The 23,559-nt window shown below is 45.4% G+C and overlaps 1 protein-coding gene across 1 annotated transcript in view; it reads left to right on the top strand.

The window, feature by feature from the left end:
• The window catches only part of LOC144493945 (dynein axonemal heavy chain 8-like), a 1,745,965-nt gene that overhangs the window by 1,015,169 nt on the left and 707,237 nt on the right, over window positions 1-23,559 (top strand). The window contains exons 36-37 of the mRNA XM_078213522.1: window positions 5,739-5,839; window positions 11,794-11,931. Of these exons, the coding sequence (XP_078069648.1) occupies window positions 5,739-5,839; window positions 11,794-11,931 (239 nt within the window). The remainder of the gene's footprint in view (window positions 1-5,738; window positions 5,840-11,793; window positions 11,932-23,559) is intronic.

The raw sequence follows: 23,559 nt of genomic DNA on the forward strand, positions 1-23,559 counted from the left end.
TTACAAAATAGTGGTTGGAATGCAAGCCCAGGCAAGTCGTGGGGGTTACAGATAGTGTGACATGAACCCAAGATCCTGGTTGAGGCCGTCCTCATGTGTGCGAAACTTGGCTATCAGTCTCTGCTCAGTGACTCTGCATTGTCGTCTGTCATGAAGGCCGCCTTGGAGAATGCTTGCCTGAAGATCAGAAGCTGAATGCCCGTGACTGCTGAAGTGTTCCCCAACAGGAAGAGAACACTCTTGCTTGGTGATTGTCGAGCGGTGTTCATTCATCCGTTGTCGTAGCGTCTGCATGGTCTCCCCAATGTACCATGCCTCGGGACATCCTTTCCTGCAGCGTATCAGGTAGACAACATTGGCCGAGTTGCAAGTGTATGTACCGTGTACCTGGTGGATAATGTTCTCATGTGAGATGATGGCATCCGTGTCGATGATCCGGCACGTCTTGCAGAGGTTGCTGTGGCAGGGTTGTGTGGTGTCGTGTTCACTGTTCTCCTGAAGGCTGGGTAGTTTGCAGCAGACAATGGTCTGTTTGAGGTTGTGCGGTTGTTTGAAGTCAAGAAGTGGGGGTGTGGGGATGGCCTTGGCGAGATGTTCGTCTTCATCGATGACATGTTGAAGGCTCCGGAGAAGATGTTGTAGCTTCTCCACTCCGGGGAAGTACTGGACGACGAAAGGTACTCTGTCCGCCATGTCCTGTGTTTGTCTTCTGAGGAGGTCGGTGTGGTTTTTCGCTGAGGCACGTCGAAACTGTCAATCGATGAGTCGAGCACCATATCCCGTTCTGGAGGTGTCTGTTGCAATCCTCCTCATCTGAGCAGATGCTGTGTATACGGAGGGCTTGTCCGTAGGGGATGGCTTCTTTAACGTGTTTAGGGTGGAAGCTGGAGAAGTGGAGCATCGTGAGGTTCTCCATGGGCTTGCGGTGACCGTCCTTGATGGAGATGCGTGTGTCCAAGAACATCTCTTTAACCTATGCTTAACCCTCTCTCCACTCACATTGTCTGTACCTTTAAGACTTGATTACCTGTAAAGACTCACATTCCAAACATTATTCTGTAAATTGAGTTTGTGTCTTTATATGCCCTGTTTGTGAACAGAATTCCCACTCACCTGATGAAGAGGCAGCGCTCCGAAAGCTTGTGGCTTGTTTTACCAAATAAACCTGTTGACTTTAACCTGGTGTTGTGGGACTTCTTACTGTGCTTACCCCAGTCCAACGCCGGCATCTCCACACCCTGGGAATTGCCAGGCCTGCCTTGGGTACAGGCGCATGCTGATTATTTGGGGCCATTCATGGGCACAACGTTTTTGCTCCTTGTTGGTACCCTTTCAAGTGGATGGAAATGTTTGAAATGAAATCTATGAAACCGCATATTCCAATTGAGAAATTGCGTCAGTGTTTTTTGACCCTCAAGATATCTGAGGTCAGTGTGAGATAATGGAACAGCATTCACAAGTACTGAATTTCAAGTCTCACCTCCATAAATGGTATCAAGGACATCAGGACTACACTTTACCACCCAGCACCCAAACCTTCAGTGTGGGCCTCAAGATGAAGTCAGACGTGCCCCTGGAGTACAGACTGTCACAATTGCTCTGGGCTATAGAATTACTCCACAGTCTACAATGGGACTTGATTACCTGTAAAGACTCGCATTCCAACCATTATCTTGTAAATTGAGTTTGTGTCTATATATGCCCTGTTTGTGAACACAACTCCCACTCACCTGATGAAGGGGCACTGCTCTGAAAGCTTGTGCTACCAAATAAACCTGTTGGACTTTAACCTGGTGTTGTGAGACTTCTTGCTGTTTTTGAATTTGCCAGGAAGGGCAGAGGCCAGTCAGTGCAGTCAGAAGAAAAATCACGATTCAGGCAAATCAACAAGGTCACTTTCAGTGGAGGAAGCCATGTATGTCAGATACATTTTGGAAGTGGCTCGAGTTGGGTCCCAGGAATTGTTGTATCAAAAACAGGAATTTTGTCTTATGAAGTGGATGTACAAGGAATAATTGTGCAGAAGCCTGTAGACCTATTACGAGGACAAGAGTTGGCCCAGCATCCAGTACCGACACCTGAAACCATGTTACCAGCAGTAAACTTGCTGACTATTTAAGTGGTAAAGTATTGAGTCAGCCTGTGACAGGCAAGTCTGTCATCCCCATGGTAACCCATGAAGCTAATTTATCAGTACCTGAGGAGATGCCTGTTATAGTGGTTTCTCAGAAAACACCCCCAAAAGAGGAGTTACCCCCCCCACTAGAAATCTGAAACCACCTTTTTTTAATTCATTCATGGGACATGGGCATTGCTGGCTGACCAGCATTTATTGTCCATCCCTAGATCCCCTTGTTCAGAGGGCAGCTGAGAATCAGGCACATGGCTGTGGAGGGAGTGGGGGGGGGGGAGCGGGTGGGGGGGGGGGTAAAACTACGGAAAGTATAATGGTTAATAGGAAGCAAAGGAGCAGTTAGCATGCGGCGAGAAAGTTTCAACTACATGGAAAATTACAACAGAAGTTAAAAGGGACAAGAACTCAGGAGATGCTATTAATGGAGGTGTTAAGATTCAAGAAGAAGGTATAAAAACTAGCATAAGGGCACTTTAGCTCAATGCTCATTGCATTTGAAACAAGGTAAATGAATTGACAGCACAAATCATCGCGAATGAGTATGACTTAGTGGCCATTACAGAGACATGGTTGCAGGGTGCTCATGACCGGGAGTTAAGTATCCAGGGGTATCAGACTATTCACATGGACAGATTGAAGGTAAGGGAGGTGTTGTGGCTCTGATATTTAAGGATGACATGATATCGGTTCTATGGAGAAAAGCGTTGAATCCATTTAGATTCCATTTGAAATTAGAAATAGGAAAAAAAGTAACTGATAGGCATAGTCTATAGGCAGCCAAATAAGAACATGATGGTGGGGCGAGCAATAAACAAGGAAATAACTGATGCATGTAAAAATGGTACAGCAATTATCATGGGGGGCTTTAATTGACATGTCGATTGGTCAAACCAGGTCAGTCAAGGCAGCCTTGAGGAGGAGTTTATAGAATGTATCTGCGATAGTTTCTTCAAACAGTATGTAATGGAACTTACAAGGGAGCAAGCTATCCTAAATCTGGTCCTGTGTAATGAGACAAGAATAATTAATGATCTCACAGTTAGGGATCCTCTCGGAAGGAGCGATCACAGTATGGTTGAATTTAAAATACAGATGGAGCATGAGAATATAAAATCCAATACCAGTGTCTTGTGTTTAAACAAAGTCAAGTACAATGGGATGAGGGAAGAGTTGGCTAAGGTAGACTGGGAGCAAAATCTTTATGGTGGGACAATTGAGGAACAGTGGAGAACTTTCAAAGCAATTTTTCACAGTGCTCAGCAAAAGTAGGTACCAGTGATAAGTAAGGACTGTAGAAAAAGGGAGAATCAGCCATGGATAGCTCAGGAAATAAAGGAGGGTATCAAATTGAAAGAAAATGCACACAAAGTGGCAAAGATTAGTGGGAAACTAGAGGATTGGGAAATCTTTAACGGTCAACAGAAAGCCACAAAAAAAGCTATGAATTAAGATAGATAATGAGAGTGAACTAGCTCAGAAAATAGCAAAAGTTTCTACAAATATATAAAAATAAAAAAGAGTGGCTAAGGTAAACATTGGTTCTTTAGAGTATCAGAAGTGGGATTTAATAATGGGAAATGAGGAAATGGCCGAGGCATTGAACGGGTATTTTGTGTCGATCTTCACAGTGGAAGACACAAATAACATGCCAAAAATTGATGACAAGAAATTGATGGCAGGTGAGGACCTAGAAACAATCATTATTACTAAAAAAAGCAGTGGGGCTAAGCTAATGGGGCTAAATGTAGACAAGTCTCCTGGCCCTGATGGAACGCATCCCAGGGTACTAAAAGAGTGGTGGGAGAAATAGCAAATGCACTTGTGATAATTTACCAAAATTCGCTGGACCCTGGGGTGGTTCCCGCAGATTGGAAAACAGCAAAATTGACGCCACTGTTTGAAAAAGGAGGTAGACAAAGGACCGGTAGCAATAGGCCAGTTAGCTCAACTTTTGCAGTGGGGAAAAGGCTTGAATCTATCATCAGGAAGAAATAGCGAGATATCTGGATAGAAATTGCCCCTTTGGTTCATGAAAGGCAGATCATGTTCAACTAATTTAGTGGAATTCTTTAAGGACATTGCGAGGGCAGTGGACAATGGAGAACCAGTGGATGTGGTGTTTCTGAATTTCCAGAAGGCATTTGACAAGGTGCCGCATAAAGCTCCTGCATAAGATACAGGTGCACGGTGTTACGGGTAATGTATTAGCATGGATAGAGGATTGGTTAACTAACAGAAAGCAATGAGTGGGGGTAAATGGGTGTTTTTCTGGTTGGCAATCATAGACTAGTGGTGTGCCTTGGGGATCAGTGTTGGGACCACAATTGTTTACGATTTACATAGATGATTTGGAGTTGGGAAACAAGTGTAGCATGTCAAAATTCACAGATGACACTAAGATGAGTAGTAGAGCAAAGTGTGCAGAGGACACTGAAAGTCTGCAGAGGGATATGGATAGTTTAAGTGAGTGGGCAAGGGTCTGGCAGATGGAGTACAGTGTTGGTAAATGTGAGGTCATCCATTTTGGTAGGAATAACAGCAAAATGGACTATTATTTAAATGGTAAAAAATTGCAGCATGCTGCTGTGCAGAGGGACCTGGATGTCCTTGTGCATGATTCACAAAAAGTTGGTTTCTATGTACAGCAGGTAATTAAGAAGGCAAATGGAATTTTGTCCTTCATTGCTAGAGGGATGGAGTTTAAAAACAGAGAGGTTATGTTGTAGCTGTATAAGGTGCTGGTGAGGCCACACCTGGAGTACTGTGTACAGTTTTGGTTACCTTATTTGGAAAGGATACACTGGAACTGGAGGGTGTGCAGAGGAGATTCACTCGGTTGATTCCGGAGTTGAGAGAGTTGGCTTATGAGGAAAGACTTAATTATTATTAATGTATCTGCTGGGGTAATCTGCTGAGAGGGTCATGTGTCCTTGGTAACCAATCAGATGCCAGGGTGATCTGGCAAGCGTGGGCTTCTGTATTAGTTCGATCCTAAAAGCTGACTGGTAGCCAAGAGGCTGCAAGCTTCTATGTTATAGTTATATGTAAATACATGTTGCAGGGAGGCAGTGGTGTTGTGGTATTGTCACTGGACTAGCAATCCAGAGACTCGGGGTATGGTGACATGGATTTGGATCCCACCATGACAAATGGTGAAATTTGAATTCAATAAAAATCTGGAATTAAAAGTCTAATGATGATCCTGAAGTCATTGTCAATAGTTGTAAAAAAAAATCTGGTTCACTAATGTCCTTTAGAGAAGGAAATCTGTCATCCTTGCTTGGTCTGCCTACATGTGACTCCAGTCCAGATCCACAGCGATGTGGCTGCCTCTTAATTTCCGTCAGGGATGAACAAAAAATGTTGGCCTTGCCAGCGATGCTCACATTCTGTGAATGAATTTAAAAGTTGTTATTTACCTAACTGGTGAACAGGAATAATTACATTCAGCACTGGGGCAAAATGATTACATTTTGCGCCAACGCTAATTGCAAAATGGTAAAAATTGCAAGTAGGTGGAGGAAAGAATTGTATGATCCATCCATAATACTAAGAATATTAACACAATCACTGATCCTCATCTCGATTTCCCACTTTGTTTCAGAGTTGGTTTGACGACTTATGGAGGAAGTTTGTGACATATTCTTCTGGGGAACGTTTATTTGGCTTGCCAATCCAAGATTATGAAATACTGCAGAAAAATAAGTAAGTTGCATTTCATATAGGATGACCAAGAGTTAATTTGTTTCTGCCCTTAACCCATATATAGAGGCCAAAATTCTCTGGTCTTGTACGCCCTGATGTGGAGATGCCGGCGTTGGACTGGGGTAAACACAGTAAGAGTTTTAACAACACCAGGTTAAAGTCCAAGAGGTTTATTTGGTAGCAAATGCCATTAGCTTTCGGAGCGCTGCTCCTTCGTCAGATGGAGTGGAAATTTCCACTCCATCTGACGAAGGAGCAGCACTCCGAAAGCTGATGGCATTTGCTACCAAATAAACCTCTTGGACTTTAACCTTGTACGCCCTGCCATGACTGCCAGGGAGAACGGAGAATTTGACGCTCAGACGGATCTCCATTCACACCAGCGGGACCAGAGAATCTCAAACACAGACAAGGTTGGAGGATTCTGGCCAGAATCTCTGCCATGTGCACTTAGAAGAATTTGTGGGTAAGGAGCAGGAGAGGAGTAGCAATGAATGAATAACTCATAAAAAAATACTTTTTCAAAGAACCAACCCAGATATGATGGACTGAATGGCCTACCATCTGGAAGGACAAGGGCAACAGATACATGGGAACACCACCTCCAAGTCACGCACCATTCTGATTTGGAAATATATTGCTGTTCCCTCTTTGTTACTGGTTCACTGCTTTAAAATCCAGGAACTCCATCCCTGTACCTACACCACATGAACTGCATCATTTAAGAAGGCAGCTAACCTGTGCATGAAGTCAAAGTTTGAGTGTAATTTACTCCTGCAGTGAACAAACCGTCATCTCTAATCTCCACCTCTGCCATGGATTCCTGCCACCACCAAATACATCTTCCCCCCCATCCACCCACACTCCCCTGTCAGCATCCTTTTTTTAATTCATTCGTGGGACCTGGACGGCGCTGGCTGCCCATCTCTAGTTGCCTTTGGAGGGCAGTTGAGAGTCAACCACATTGCTGTAGCTCTGGAGTCACATGTAGGCCAGACTGGGTAAGGCTGGCAGGTTTCCTTCCCATAAGGACATTAGTGAACCAGATGAGTTTTTCCAACAATCGACAATGGTTTCATGGTTATCAGTAGATTCTTAATTCCAGATATTTTTTGTTGAATTCAAATTCCGTGGCGGGATTCAAACCTGGCTCCCCAGAACATTAGCTGAGTTTCTGGATTAATAGTCTAGCGACAATACCACTAGGCCATCACCTCCCCATTCCTAAGGGGCTATTTCCTCCACAACTCCTTTGTCTCTTTTCTATCACCTTTAACACTTCATCCCTTTCCCATGGCACATTCCCATGCAATCACAAGAGTTATAACATTGTCCTTTTATCTCCTCTACCACATCCAAGGTCCCAAACACTCCTCCCAGGTGAAGCAGTGATTTACTTGGACTCCTTTCAATTTAGTATACTGCTTTCATTACTCACAATGCAGTCTCCTCTACATTGGGGACATCAATGCATGCTGGGTGACTGCTTTGCAGAACCCCTCAGCTCAGTCTGTAAGCATGACCTTGATCTTTCTGGTGCAACACAAGAACCACAAGAAATAGCAGCAGGATTAGGCCACCAGACCCTTCAAGCCTGCCCCGCCATTCAATATGATCATGGCTGATCTATGCCATGCAACTCCTTTTCTATGCCATTTCCCCATAGCCCTCTATAACTCGATCTCTCAAATATTTATCCACCTCTGCTTTAAATACCTCTAATAACCCAGCATCCATCATGCTTTGGGGTTGAGAATTCCAGAGATTCACCACCCTCTGCGAGAAGAAATTTTTACACACCTCAGTTTTAAATGACTGGCCAGTTACCTTGTAGCTGTGTCCCCTTGTTCAAGACCATCCCATTCGTGAAAACATTTCACTATCTACCCTGTCAAGCCCCCTCAGGGTCTTATATGTTTGAATAAAGTCACTCCTCACTCTTCTCAACTCCAAGGAATACAGACTCAGTCTATTTAGTCTCCCTTGATAAGACAACCCTCTCATCCAGGAATTAGCCTGGTGAATCTCCTTTGGACTGCTTCCAATGTTACTGTATCTTTTTTTAGGTAAAGGGACCAAAACTGTACACAGTGTTCCAGGTGAGGTCCCACCAAAACCCTATACAATTGCAAAAAAAACCTCCCTATTTTTAAACTCTAACCCCTTTGCAGTAAAGGCCAAAATGTTGTTTGTCTTAACTACTTGTTGGATCTGCCTGCTAGCTTTTTGTGATTCATGTACTAGAACACCTAGATCCCTCTGTACTTCAATCACTTTCCCATTTTAATTCACCATTTCACTCCCACACTCACATTTCTGTTCTGCGCCAGCTGCAATGTGCCATTGAAGTTCAACACAAGCTTGAGGTACAGCAACCTCTCAAGATCTTGTTAGAAAAGGAAGATTTAAGAATTAAGAATTGAATAAAATAAAGATTAAAAAATAAGATTTGGATAAAATAAAGTGAAGTACAGAATTGATAAAGGTGCATCCGTTTGAAAGTGTGTTGTTGATATGGGAATTAGCTCAGCAACAGGAAAACAAAAGTTTACCTAGATGATTATGGGTTTGAACAATGGTGTAAATAAATATGTTAGAACTGGAGAAGAGTTGAATTCAAAGTGGAGAGATAGGAATATAATTCACACCAGGCTAAAAGCCTGGTCCAAGGTGTTTCTGAGATAGAGTAACATCAAAGGGAAGCTGAGTACAGGAGGAGAGAAGGAAAAGAAGTACAGCTGGTAAGCAGCTATGACCATAGCCACACCCAGCTGGAAAAGTAGGCTCTCCCAAAAACAAGTTGGTGCTGAAAGCTGCTGTTTTTAAAAACTCTAAGAGAAGAAACGCTATACTAAACTGGAGAAAGGTTTTTCCAAACTGATTATAATATTGTTTTTTTGAGAAAGGGTCATTTTTCAGAATTCAGCAATGTGGATAGCTGGGAACAGGGGTTAACTTCATGAGATTCACCCAGTGTGTGTATAGCCATCATTGTAGCTATGGTATGCATTGTAGCCTTGTTATCTGTTTCATTTAAGTGAATAAATGTTCTTTATTGATTGATTACAACAAGAACTACCTGTTCCCCACTGGTATGCTTATCTTTCATCACATTATACCAAATTGAAATATATGCCACTAAGAACTAATGTTGAATGTTACCCTTCTGGTTTTGGAATACCCTCACATTTAACATCAGCAGATTTCTTAACAACCTTATCTTTAATCTAGGTACTTTACAACCTCCTGGACTCAACATTGAGTTTAACAACTTCAGACCATGAACTCTGTCCTTCATTTTGGTTCATTTTCTTTTCTGTCGATTGCAGTCTATTTAATTTTCAAGTTTCTACTTTCAGACAGAGCTGCCCATTATTCTGCTATGAATACTCACTTTGGACCAATGCTTTGTTTCTTTCCCAAAACCATTACCACTCCCTTTGCTGTTTGTGCCGTGACATTTTTATTTAATGTCTCCTGTGTTATGGACATGGCTGATAGTAAATGCCCTGGGGTTCAAACCCCAGAAGGGAATCTTGAAACAACTGCCCTCAACTATATTTGTATAATTTGGTATAGTATGATGAAATGTTTTAAACCCTGAGGTTAAAGAAACTTGATTTGTTCTCACTGGAACAATGGAGGATGAGGGGCAACCTGATAGAAGTCTACAAGAATATGAGGGGCATGGACAGAGTGGATAGTCAGAAGCTTTTCCCCAGGGTGAAAGAGTCAATTACTAGGGAGCATAGGTTGAAGGTGCGAGGGGCAAGGTTTAAAGGAGATGTACGAGGCAAGTTTTTTACACAGAGTGTGGCGGGTGCCTGGAACTCGCTGCAGGGTAGGTAGTGGAAGCAGATACGATAGTGACTTTTAAGGGACGTCTGGACAAATACATGAATAGGATGGGAATAGAGGGATACAGTCCCTGGAAGGGTAGGGGGTTTTAGTTCAGACACGCAGCATGGTCGGTGCAGGCTTGGAGGGCCGAAGGGCCTGTTCCTGTGCTGTAATTTTCTTTGATTTTTGTAATTATGTCCCTGACCTTTTGTGATGATTTTAATAAAGTAAATGTTGATTAAGGAATAAAATAAACAACAATAAAGTAAACTAGAAGTACACTGAACTAAGAAAATGGCTATACACAGTATCACTATTTTAAACAGTTCCAAATAATCTTAACTTAAAGACATTTAGATCTCTTCTCCCCAAACTGATCCACAAGACATAGATTTGAATCTGTTACCACACAATTCAGTTATGTCTCTTTAAGATTGCTTCAAGGCAAATCAGCAGCTTGCTTTTCAAAAGAGTTTTTTGATTACTCTATTTTCTCTCTCCACAGCTGCCAGACCTGCTGACTTTTTCCAGTATTTTCTTTTTGGCCTCTGTTCAATTCATCTACCATCTCCTTATTTTCCATTATTAATTTCCCCAGACTCAATTTCTAGACAACCTATGCTCACTTTTCTCTTTAAAATATAGAAACTCCAAACTTCCAACATGGGTTCATGTCACACTATCTGTAACCCCCATGACTTGCCTGGGCTTGCAAAATCTCACTAACTGTCCTGTCTGGAGACAATACACATCTCTTTAACCTGTGCTTAACGCTCTCTCGACTCACATTGTCTGTACCTTTGAGACTTGATTACCTGTAAAGACTCGCATTCCAACCATTATTTTGTAAATTGAGTTTGTGCCTTTATATGCCCTGTTTGTGAACAGAACTCCCACTCACCTGACGAAGGGGCAGCGCTCCGAAAGCTTGTGGCTTTTGCTTCCAAATAAACCTGTTGGACTTTAACCTGGTGTTGTGAGACTTCTTACCGTGTTTACCCCAGTCCAACACCGGCATCTCCACATCAAATTATACAAGACCAGTTCAGACCAGTGTTCTTATCTCCCCATTTTACTGTTTTTCCCTTCAGAATATTAAGATTAAACGCCCCTTCCCCTTACTTATTGCCATACCTTTTTGACAAGTTCCCATTATTTTTTCTTTAAATTCCATCCTACTCTGTGGTTACTGTTGGGTGGCCTGTACACAACTCCCACAAGTGACTTTTTCATCCAGCCCCTCACCTGCCATGCCTACATCCAACCAGAACTTACTTGGAGGTCTCCAGTTCACCATGTCGTTTGATTTACAAAAATCTGATCACTACACAATTTTTTGTGATCGGCCCCCCTCACCTCCCCCCTCCCCCCACCCCCCACCTGATGTGGGATTGCATGTCAGAGGCGTAAAATCAAGGGCCATGTAGGGGGCACTATTCCCATCCCCAAACTGCCTCTGGAATTTTATCAAAAGCGTCCATCCTTACCTTGGTCCAATTGCGAACCCGAAATGGCAAAATAATGCTCACTTTAGGACCTCGTCCCACAGCCATTGCTATTTTATCAGCTTTAGTGGGTGCCGACATCATATGATGAGGCTGCCAGATGAACATCAGTGGCTTGACTCTGGGCACGCAGTTGGCTGACACTTAACACCAATGGAACATCACCCACCACCACAGTAGATGCCAACCTGCTTGTTCCAACCGCTTCCCTCCTGATCACAGCCACAAGCCTTTGCCAGTTAAACCCTCACACTTACCTCCATCAATTATCTTTGTTGGAGACTAGCTGTTGTCCCAACAGTGGCCATTTCTCCTGATGGTGCTGTGGGGACTGAAGAGCTGCCTGTCAGCTGATTGGCTCAAAATCTTAAGGAAGAGAAACTTCCTTTCACATGGGAGCAAATCTCTCAACCTAATCTAGCTAATCTCACAGGCTTCTCAATCTGTGTGGAGCTGGGCTCTGAATTTTCATCATAGAGCGGGGTCACTTCATCCATGCACAAGTTGGTCTCTTGTTATAATTGTTCACAGATGTAAACACTTGAAAAGATAGAATGTTGAATTTTTGCAATTATTAATTTGTGATGCTTTTATTTCCTTTCTCTCCAGAAAGGAGCTGGGACTACTACAGAAATTGTATAGTTTGTATGATGCTGTGATGAATAATATCAATGGTTACTATGATGTCCTATGGACTGACCTAGATATTGAGAAGATTAACGCTGAACTCTTGGAGTTTCAGAATAGGTAATTGAACTAGACTGTTATATACAACCAAGTTAACTATTGGATAAAGAGTATGTTTAATTGCACATTCAATTATTTCAGTATCCATTATGTTTGAGCACTCTGTGAAGTGTATACCAATGAGCTTAACACATGGAATATTCCATCACAGTTACACCAGTAAGGTGAGGGGAGAATGAATGCCCTTGACGTCAAGGCAGCATTTGATCGAATGTGGCATCAAGACGCCTGAAAAATTATAAAATCAATGGAAATCAGGGAGAAAATTCGCCATTGGTTAGAATCATACCGAGTACAAAAGAAGATAGTTGTGGCAGTTGAAGGCCCCAGGACATAATTGCAGGGGTTTTGTGTTGTTATTATGTTATCATATTATCTTGGACTTATCTACCACACAAGATGCAAGGTACCAATCACTCATAAGGAGGTGTGATAAATACAGTGTGGATTCATTTATGAAGACAAGGCACGTATGAAAACTGAAAACATCAGAGATTCTCCTTTTGCGGTAACCAAATCAACTAAATTATCAAATTAAAGGATAACTTAAAAGATGAACAGAGCCACAGAAGAGGGGCAGATGCAGGTGTGACCCACAAGATAGTCCTCCTCCCTTCTCACCCATCTCTGACCCAAGTGCCCAAAGATCAAGGCTGGGATTCTCCCAAAAAGATTCCAACTGCTGAATACACATAAAAACTGAAGTAAATGCTGTTGCTTTTTTCTGAGCGCTGCACAGTGCCCTCGCGTGAATCACGATAAAAATCTGAGGGTGGGGCCTATTCCCATTGGAGAGGCTGGCAGCATAGCGCTGAGCAGGCCATTGAGCTTGTGTCGATCTGTCATAACTCGAACTGGCCAGTGATCGGGAGGCTGGCAATGCAGGACTATTGCGCACGTGCCGTTCTCCACTATGACAGATCCCACACTGCCAGCCTCCCAATCGCTGGCCAGCTCGATCACTGGTCAGCCCCATGACACCGCATCACTGCCCCTCTGACCCCCACCCCCTCCTCCCCGATCCCTGGGTTTCCGGATGTCTCCAGTCCAGCCCTGAACCGGCCACCCCCATCCACCTCGATCTCCACCCCACCCCCAGCAGTCCCAATACCCATGCCAAGTCGACCCAGCCCACCCACCCTGCCCGGCTGGCTAACCCGGTGCACCAATAGGCCCTGCCCCCTCTGGCCCCACCCCTTTGGTGCTGCCTGATGCCCAGTTGGGATTGCCAATGTGCCCCCTGGGCATTGCCGGGGGCCAGGCTGGAAGCCAAGCTGACAAAGCCCAAGGGGCACCCCCCCCCTTCATCACTGACCTCCTGGGGGTCCTCTATGGCCCCCCCCCCTCACTTCAGCAGGGTGAGGCCACCAGTTCCCCGTTAGTGGGGAGCTGTTATAAATCCTGCTGGATTGCAACACCCCTAGCTGGGTGGGGAGAGGCTACTGGGCCTGCGAATAAGATGTAAATGCTCATTTAAATATTTAAAGCTGATGATGCCGGAAATCCAGCAGCTGGAGACACACGGAAACTGTGGCACCAAGTGGGGAGCCCACTAAACAGCCTCCACTTAGGTTTTCCAGCCTGCTGCGCTGCTCTAGCTGAGAGAATTATCCCAGGAGTGTGGGGATAAAATGTCACAGAAAAGAAAGTAAGAAATTTTTTAGAAAGCTAAAAAGTCGTGGATAACTTGCACCTCAAAGCGTTGACAAAGGATCACCTGGACTCGAAGTGTCAGCTCTTTTCTCTCCTTACAGATGCTGCCAGGCCTGCTGAGATTTTCCAGCATTTTCTCTTTTGGTTTCAGATTCCAGCATCCGCAGTAATTTGCTTTTATTAAAATAAAGCAGGATCTGGTCAAATTTAACTGGGAACAGTTGCTTGCGGGTAAGTCTACAGCTGAGCAGTGGGGGTCATTCAACATGTACCATATAGGGGGAAATGTAGGATCAATATGTTCAGGGAACCCTGGAAGTCTCGGACAATTCAGGACTGGATAAGGAAGAAGAGAACGGACTTGCAAGCCTAAGGGAGTAATTCAGCTCCGGTCCGAAGAGGAACATAGAAAGTGCAAAAGGGAACTTAAGAAAGTAATTAGAACAGTAAAAAGGGGCATGAAAAAGGACTTGCAAACATGATTAGGGAGAATCCTAGTATATTTGAAAAATGCATTAAAGGGAAGAGGTTGACCTGGAAAAGAATAGGGCCCATTAGGGACTAAAGGGGCAATCTGTGTGTGAAGGATTGGAAGGATGTTAAATGAATACTTCTCTTCGGTCTTCACTCAGGAAAAGGAGAATATAGGTATCAAATTCAAGAAATGGAACAGTGGGGTGCTTGTATAGTTTGACAGAGGAAATGAAGAGGAATTGGAGACTCTGGTGGGCCTATAAATGGTCAAATTCGCTGGCCCGGATCAACTGCATCACAGGCTGCTGTGTGAGGCAAGGCAGGGACTGTGACATAAATTTTTAATTCCTCTCTGGCCATGGGGAAAGTGATACACCTCAGCAGTCACAGGCATTCAGCCTCTGATCTTTGGGTAAGCGTTCTCCAAGACGGCCTTCACGACACACGACAATGCAGAATTGCTGAGCAGAAACTGATAGCCAAGTTCCGCACACATGAGGACGGCCTCAACCGGGATCTTGGTTTCATGACACACTATCTGTAACCCCCATGACTTGCCTGGATTGCAAAATCTCACTAACTGTCCTGGCTGGAGACAATACAATCCTCTCTAACCTGTGCTTAATCCTCTCTCCACTCACATTATCTGTACCTTTAAGACTTGATTGCCCGTAAAGACTCGCAATCCAACCATTATCTTGTAAATTGAGTTTGTGTCTAGACATGCCCTGTTTGTGAACACAACTCCCACTCACCCGATGAAGGGACAGTGCTCCAAAAGCTTGTGGCTTGTGCTACCAAATAAACCTGTTAGACTTTAACCTGGTGTTGTGAGACTTCTCACCATGGGGAAATTGGCAGAGGACTGGAGGATGGCTAATGTGGTTCCACTTTTCAAGGAGGTGGTAGAGATGAACCAGGAAATTACAGACCAGCCAGTCTCACGTCAGTTGTTGGGAAACTATTGGAGAAAATTCTGCAGGAGAGAATTAGTCTGCATTTGGACAAGCATGGATGAATTGCAGATAGTCAGTATGGCTTTGTTAGAGGAAAATCATACCTATCAAATTTGATCAAATTTTTCAAAAAAGTGATTGAGTTTGTGGATGAGGAAAATGCAGTCAATGTAGTTTATATGGATTTTAGCAAAGCCTTTGACATGGTCCCACCTGGGAGACTGATTGAGAAGGTTGAAGCACATCGAATTCAGGGAATCTTGGCAAGATGGATCAGAAACTGGCTTAATAATCGTCCACAAAGGGTTGTGGTACAAGGCTGTTTGAGTGACTGGAGGGCAGTGTCCAGTAGCGTACTACAAAGGTTCATTGCTCGGTCCCTTATTGTTTGTCATATACATAAATGCTAGATGATCATAGAATCCCTACAGTGCAGAAGGAGCCCATTCAGTCCATCGAGCCTGCATCAACAACAATCCCACCAAGGCCCTATCCCCATAACCCCATGTTTTACCCTGCTATTCCCCCTGACACTAAGGGACAATTTAGCAAGGCCGATGGACCTAACCTGCACATCTTTAGAATGTAGGAGGAAACCAGAGCACCTGGAGGAAACCCACGCAGACACAGGGAGAACATGCAAACTCCACACAGACAGTCATCCGAGATCAGAAATAAACCTAGTCCCTGGCACTGTGAGGCAACAGTGCTAACCAGTGTGCTCCCGTGCCAGTTGGGGAATGATAAACAATTTGCAGACGACACCAAGTTTGGTAGCATGGTTAATAGTGAAGAAGAGAACGCAGTAGGCTACAGGAAGATGTAAATGAGTTAGTCAGATGGGTAGAGCAGTGGCACATGGTTTTTAACTCTGCTAACTGGGAGGTGATGTACTTTGGGAGAAGTAACAAAACAAGGGAGTATTTAATGAATGGCAGGACACTTGGTAGCTCAGAGGAATGGAAGATCTTGGGTATTTATGCACAAATATCTGCAGGTGGCAGAGCAGGTGAATAGGGTAGTTAAGAAGGCATATGAGACAGTATCTTTTATCAGCCGTGGCATCGAGTACCAGAGCAAGGAGGTAATATAGGAGCTGTACAGGACGTTGGTTAGGCCACAGCTGGAGTACTGTGTGCAGTTCTGGTCATCTCACAGAACATAGGAAGGATGTGATTTCACTAGAGGGGGTACAGAGAAGATTCATCAGGATGTTGCTTGGGATGGAGTATTTGAGCTATAAGGAGAGACTGGACAAGCTTGGACTGTTTTCTTTAGAGCAGAGAAGGCTGAGAGGGGACATGATTGACGTGTATAAGGTTATGAGGGGTATGGACAGGTTGAGCAGGGAGAAACTGCTCCCCTTGGTTGAGAAGTCAATAACAAGGAAGGAGTAAGAGGCGGGAGATTCAAAGGGGACTTGAGAAAACCTTTTCACTCAAAGGGTAGTGAAATCAGGGAAGGTGGTGGAAGCCAGAAGCCTTACAACCTTTAAAAAATATTTGGTTGAGCACTTGAAATATCATAACATTCAAGGATATGGGACAAGTGCTCAAAAATGGGATTAGCATGCCTTTAGTGGTAATTAGTGTCAGTGCAAACTTGATGGGCCCAAGGGCCTTTTCTGCAATGTACAACTCTATGGGCCCAATTTTACCATCAAGTTGCATCCGTTTTCGGGCATGAAAACCTTGGTAAAGTCGGGCGTGAGGCGAGTAGTGCGATCTGTGTCTGCCTCCGCGCCGGTTCCCCCTTTACCAAGGTCCGAAAATGGACGCGATCAGGACCGTACTCAAAACGGGCACGGCGGCCATATAAATGCATTTGAATGCATTTAAATTGAATTAATGAACTGTAGGCTCAACTTTACCAGCACCTCCCCTTTACCACCGCTTTTGCCAATCCAGAATTGGCATGAAACAGACATGCTCCATAAAAGTCTGATTCAGGCGCTCCATTAGTGAGAGTTAGTAAGGAGGTAAGTGCGTAGCGTCTGACAGCTCTCTGTTGCTTACGGGTGGTCCTTTCATTGCAGCCATTTTCTTTCTCGGGTCAGTAGGGGCTCTGCGAATGTGTGTGGGGGGGGGGGTGGTGGCTGTTGATCAGCAGGGTCTCCGATGTCTAATTTGCAGCACAGACCCAGGTCTCAGCACTGTCTAGTGGATGCTGCTGGGTCCTAGTGCACTCAGCACTCTTCCAGCTGAAGGATGTGCACAAAGCCCTTGCAAATTGCACTGCTGCAGCCTCTGAACTTTTCAAGGAGCTGTGATTTTGGGAAGCATGTAGCTGGGGAATTTGGGGGGGTGCGGGGTGGGGTGGGGGGGGGGGGGAGCACAGGAGAAGGAGGGAGCGGAGACCCCGGCAGTTCCAGGCATGAGTGTCATTTGAACAGATGTCAGACACCGTGTGCCGTCGACGTCTCTGCCTCCAAAAGGAGACAGTGCAACACCTGTGCCACCTGTTGCAGGACTGGGTACCTAGGGTGGAGGGGCACCGATTCTCGATGGCTCCCAAATTGATGGCCACTCTGAACTGATCTCCGCGAATGGCTCCTCCAATACCCCTAGCGGAGATGTATGTGACATTTCCCAGTCAGCTGTGCATACCTGTATCAAGCAGGTCACAGAAGCCCTGTATGCCTGGACTGGCCAGTACATCAAATTTAACCTGGACCTAGCCCATCAGGAAGCCCAGGCTGCAGGGTTCTTGGCCTTTGCGCGGATGCCAATTGTACAGGGAGCCATCGACTGCATTTGCGTTGCCCTCAAGGCCCCCCTACAGAATCAACGAAGATTCATCAACAGAAAGGGGATTCCACTCCCTGAATGTGCAACTGCTGTATGACCATAATATGAACATTATGCACGTCTGCGCAAGACACCCAGGCAGCATGCAGACAGCTTCATTGTCATGAGATCTGACATCCCGGAGGCATTTGAGGAGGAGTCCAGGCTGTGGGGGTGGCTCGTGGGTGATATGGGTTACCCGCTTCAGACATGACTGATGATGCCTGTGTGAAGGCCTGTGACTGAGGCGGACACCCGCTATAATGAGGCCCATGTAGCCACCCGCGTGATAGTGGAGAGGTGCATTGGGCTCCTTGAAATGAGTCTCCGGTGCCTGGACCGCTCTGGCGGGGCCCTACAATACAGCCCTCTGATCTCTTCCCGCATTGTGGTCGTGTGCTGTGCCTTGCACAACCTGGCTCTGCAGAGAGGTGACCTATTGAAGGAGGAGGAGGAGGACGTGGAGGCTGATCAGCCGGGCATCGCTGGGGAGGAGGCTGACCAGCAGGAGGAGGAGGAGCAGGAGGAAGAAGAGGAAGAGCACATTGAGGAACACCACCCAGGCGCTGGAAGGCTGGCAGCACAAATGAAGCATGCGAGGACGGCGAGGGAGGCCCTGATCACCAGGCGGTTTAGTCGTTAGGGGCTTGTGTCTGTAGGTTCCATCTCCTCTCCACCAAAGTGCTTCTATCTCCTGGAACATTGTCACACCAGAGTGGTGGGCCTGCGTACACTGTGTTGGCGAGTTTTTTGGCAGGCTGGAGGGTGATGACAACTCACTGAGCACCATTGTGATGATGCCTGTTGCAAACTAGTCTGACTCCAACCTGAGCTCCTCATGCACGCTGGCATCTGGGCCCACGTCTGTGTAATGGGTAAGGGATCTGAAGCCCCCGTACAGGGCCCTGGAGCAGGTGGGGTGGGGGAGGGGAGGGAATCACTTGAGGGTTCTGGGAGAAGCAATGGCTTCCTTTTCTCAGTGACATAGCATTGAGGGGCATCCCCAACTGACATCGTTCCTGCGATCATCAATGGAAGAGGATTCCTGTTCAAGACAAATCTGAGACAAATTAGTCACAGCTGGGTGGTGAAAAAATATTTAATGATTACAATAAAGGTGTTTAAATAATATGCTCTAACATAAAAACTTGTGAACGAAAAATGTTAAGGTGCTTAAAGATCTATCTAACGAGTGCAGCCTTTCACCTGTGCCATCTTAGTGCAACTACAACCTCCTAACCTTATATGGCCTACCACTACGTCTCAGTGACTCCCCAGAATGTACATCGGGGGTGGAGGGAGCCAGCCACTTACCTCACCCCGTTGCCTATGATGCACATGGCGGGCGTCCTCTGGAGGCCCTGGACCTTCAGGGCCCTGGCCGGCTTCCAGGTGTCTGGGCGTTTCCATGACATCCTCTTCATCACATTGCCCCTGAGATGCCCCGGTGTCAGGAAGGGGGGAGTCAGAAGGTGCAGCCGCAGCCACAGTCTCCTGGCTGGAAGGCCTCGGTATGGGCTCGAGTCCTTCCTCTTCCCTTGGGGTTTCTGTGGGCCCATGGGTCACTCCACGGGATGGCAGTGCTTCTGCAGTGAGCTCCAGAAGCTTCAGCATCACCTGGTCTTGCCAGTCCTGGAGGATCACCTGCATCCTACCATCCATGGTGGTCGTGCCCTCTGCGATGGCCACCTGTGTCGGGGGCCATCTGTCAATGGCCGCAGCAAGTGCCCTCTGAGACTGGGCCATGCTCTGCGACCCCTCAGCCATGACCGTCTGCGACTGGGCCACATTCTCAAGGTCTGCTGCCGTAGCCCACTGTGTCTCAGCGCTGTCCCACTGGGTCTCCTGCAAGCTCTTGAGCCTCTCAGCCATGGGCCACAGAATCTCGAGAAGCCTGTTCAGTCCCTCAACTGTGGCCCGCTGTGACTCGGCCATTGCTTGGAGCCTGCCACTCATGGTGAAGATCCCCTGCCCAGGCTTTCCACTGCAGATACCACCCTTGCAGTGTTGACCTGGGAACCACGCAAGACAGGCAATAGCTGGTCCGCCTGAAAGCTTTGGAACTCCTCCCAACAGCCTCACAGTTGGTCCAGTGTGGCCGTCAGCCCCTCCTGCATTCCCTGGCTCTGTTGTTGCATGATGTGGAGATGCCGGCGTTGGACTGGGGTGAACACAGTAAGAGTTTTAACAACACCAGGTTAAAGTCCAACAGGTTTATTTGGTAGAAAATACCATTAGCTTTCGGAGCGCTGCTCCTTCGTCAGATGGATATGCACGATCTTCTTGGAGATCCTCTCCACTTGGAGCCGACAGTTTGCGGTGTCAATGGTAGTCATGATGTGGAGATGCCGGCGTTGGACACCGCAAACTGTCGGCTGTGTGCTTACTTAGGTTTTCCCTGGGGTTTCAGTGTGGAGTTTTGACCAGGTTGGTTGACAGGGCTGAGTCATGTGCTTAATGGGAGGGGCTAAGCTTGCAAGGAAAACTTAGATTCTCTTTCATTTTTAAAACAAGCAGTTACTGCCTGGAACTGAAAGAAGCAAGATGTGTTTCTCTTTCTCTCTCTTTCTAGAGCTTGTCTGAAAGCTCCAAAACTGGCAACCTCAGTACAAACAAATCAGCCTGTGCTTTGCTAAGTCATTTTAAAAACAGTGTTTAAATATATACAAGCTTCTAATATATAATTGCTTCAATTGGAACTCATAGGGACAGGTGAGCAGTTAAGAATTGTATCTTGTCATTTAAGTATTTATCAATTGTTAAATGTTAAGTTGATTCATTTGTTATATTTGAACTGGGTTGTTAAATAAAATCTGGTTTGATCAAAACTCCCTAGATTGTCAATAGAATTGTACATGGAGTGAAGCAACCTATCTTTACATTAATGCCAAAATAGCAATTTGTTGGGATTTAGTCCAACTTCATAATATACATTGGGGTTTCTGATCTGGTATCCCAACATTATAGAGAGGGAATCAGTTGGTAATGCTTTGTAAACCTGATGTGTGGCCTCTGTTCTCAGGTCAAGGCAAACTTGAGGGCCTCATGATTTTGGAGCCTTCTGCAGTCCAGAAAGAGCCATGATGGCAGGTGTATTTACTCAAGAGGAGGAAGTGTAATGTATGGCAAGCAACTTTTAGAATCTCCTCATTCTCATGTGGTCCTCATCCATATAAAGACAGGAGTATTGCTGGCCACCATCTGCCATCTGACTGCCAGATTTCATCTTATTTGTGAAGAAGGAGATATGGAGGACTCATTCATGGCTAAATGGTTATCTGGCAACATTTAATCCAACCTTAGTAACCACAGCCCGACTGGTGTCTCTTGATATGATACTAATTGTGACACAGAAAGTGTTGCAGAGTTACTGCTGTTCGATCTCACCGGAGGAGGCTTGTCATATTGAAGGAATTCAGTTGAGTGCAGCAAATATAGTAGAGAGGCTGCTGCCTTTTGCAGGTATCTGCCATGACTGGGATGCATGAAAGTCATAGGGGTTTAGAGAACGGAAACAAGCCCTTCGGACCAACTTGTCCATGACGCCCTTTTTTAAAAATTTTTAAGCTAGTCCCAATTGCCCGTGTTTGGCCCATATCTCTCGATACCCATCTTACCCATGTAACTGTCTTAATGCTTTTTAAAAGACAAAATTGTACTCGCCTCTACTACTGCCTCTGGCAGCTTGTTCCAGACACAAACCACACTCTGTGAGACAAAATTGCCCCCTGGGCCCTTTGGTATCTCTCCCCTCTCACCTTAAAATATGCCCTCTAGATTTAGACTACCCTTCCATTGAGAAATGATATTGATTATCTAACTGATCTATACCCCTCATTATTTTATAGACCTCTATAAGATCACCCCTAAGCCTCCTATGCTCCAGAGAAAAAAGTCCCAGTCTAACCAGCCTCTCCTTATAACTCAAACCATCAAGTCCCAGTAGCATCCTAGTAAATCTCTTCTGCATTCTTTCTAGTTTAATAATATCCTTTCTCTAATAGGGTGACCAGAACTGTACACAGTACTTCATGTGTGGCCTTACCAATGTCTCGTACAACTTCAACAAGACGTCCTAACTCCTGTATTCAATGTTCTGACCAATGAAACAAAGCATGCTGAATGCCTTCTTCACCACTCTGTCCACCTGTGACTCCACTTTCAAGGAGCTATGAACCTGTATCCCTAGATCTCTTTGATCTGTAACCCTCCCCAACGCCCTACCATTAACTGAATAAGCCCCACCCTGGTTCAATCTACCAAAATGTATCACCTCGCATTTGTCTCAGTTAAACTCCATCTGCCATTCGTCAGCCCACTGGCCCAATTAAACAAGATCCCGATGAAATTTAAGATAACCTTCTTCACTGTTCACTATGCCACCAATCTTGGTGTCATCTGCAAACTTACGAACCATGCCTCCGATATTCTCATTCAAATCATTAATATAAATGATATTCTCTGAGCAGCAGCTCAGTTTCTCCTAATTCACATTCTGTGCTGTCCGATCACTTATATTGTAACATGGTGATGCTGAGATGCCAGACCTGCTTGGCACCTCCATGTGTGAGGGTGAAATCCCTGCCCAACTCCTGGTGGAGCATGTTGTTGAAGATTCCCTCTCTTCCATAAACTCTCCAGCCTCATGTGAAAGACCTGGACCCCATTGTGATTGCAAATGATTGTGATTGGAAAGTCAGGTTTTGATAAGGAGTAGTCAGCATGGCTTTGTGCATGGGAGATCATGCCTTACAAATTTGTTGGAGCTTTTTGGTGAAGGGACCAGGAAGGTTGATGAGGGCAGGCGGTAGACGTAGTCTATATGGACTTCAGCAAGGCCTTTGATAAAGTTCCACATGGTAGGCTGCTCTGGATGATTAGATCATATGGAATTCAGGGTGATCTGGCAAATTGGATATACAGTTGGTTTGAACAAAGAACAAAGAAAATTACACCACAGGAACAGGCCCTTCGGCCCTCCAAGCCTGCACCGACCATGCTGCCCGACTTAACTAAAACCCCCTACCCTTCCGGGGACCATATCCCTCTATTCCCATCCCATTCATGTATTTGTCCAGATGCCCCTTAAAACTTATTATCATATCTGCTTCCGTTACCTCCCCCGGCAGCGAGTTTCAAGCACGCTGTCTTTTGGTGTCAATTCGGTGTCTTTTGGTGTCAATTCGGTGTCTTTTGTTATTGCAATGGAGAGGGATAGGGCCGTACGGCAGGGCAAGGTTTACAATTGGGGGAGGGGTAATTATGATGCGATTAGGCAAGAATTAGGGGGCATAAGTTGGGAACAGAAACTGTCAGAGAAAGGAACGAATGAAAAGTGGAATTTTTTCAAGGAACAAATACTGGATGTCCTTGATAGGTATGTTCCTGTCAGGCAGGGAGGAAATGGCCGAGTGAGGGAACCATGGTTCACAAAAGAGGTGGAATGTCTTGTGAAAAGGAAGAGGGAAGCTTATGTAGGGATGAGGAAACAAGGTTCAGATGGCTCGATTGAGGGTTACAAGTTAGCAAGGAATGAGCTGAAAAAGGGGCTTAGGAGAGCTAGGAGGGGACATGAGAAGTCCTTGGTGGGTCGGATCAAGGAAAACCCCAAGGCTTTTTACTCTTATGTGAGGAATAAAAGAATGACCAGGGTGAGGTTAGGGCCGGTCAAGGACAGTAGTGGGAACTTGTGTATGGAGTCAGTAGAGATAGGCGAGGTGATGAATGAATACTTTTCTTCAGTGTTCACCAAGGAGAGG

The sequence above is a fragment of the Mustelus asterias genome, chromosome 5 (genome assembly GCF_964213995.1).
Source record: "Mustelus asterias chromosome 5, sMusAst1.hap1.1, whole genome shotgun sequence".
In the NCBI taxonomy this organism is placed as follows: domain Eukaryota; kingdom Metazoa; phylum Chordata; class Chondrichthyes; order Carcharhiniformes; family Triakidae; genus Mustelus; species Mustelus asterias.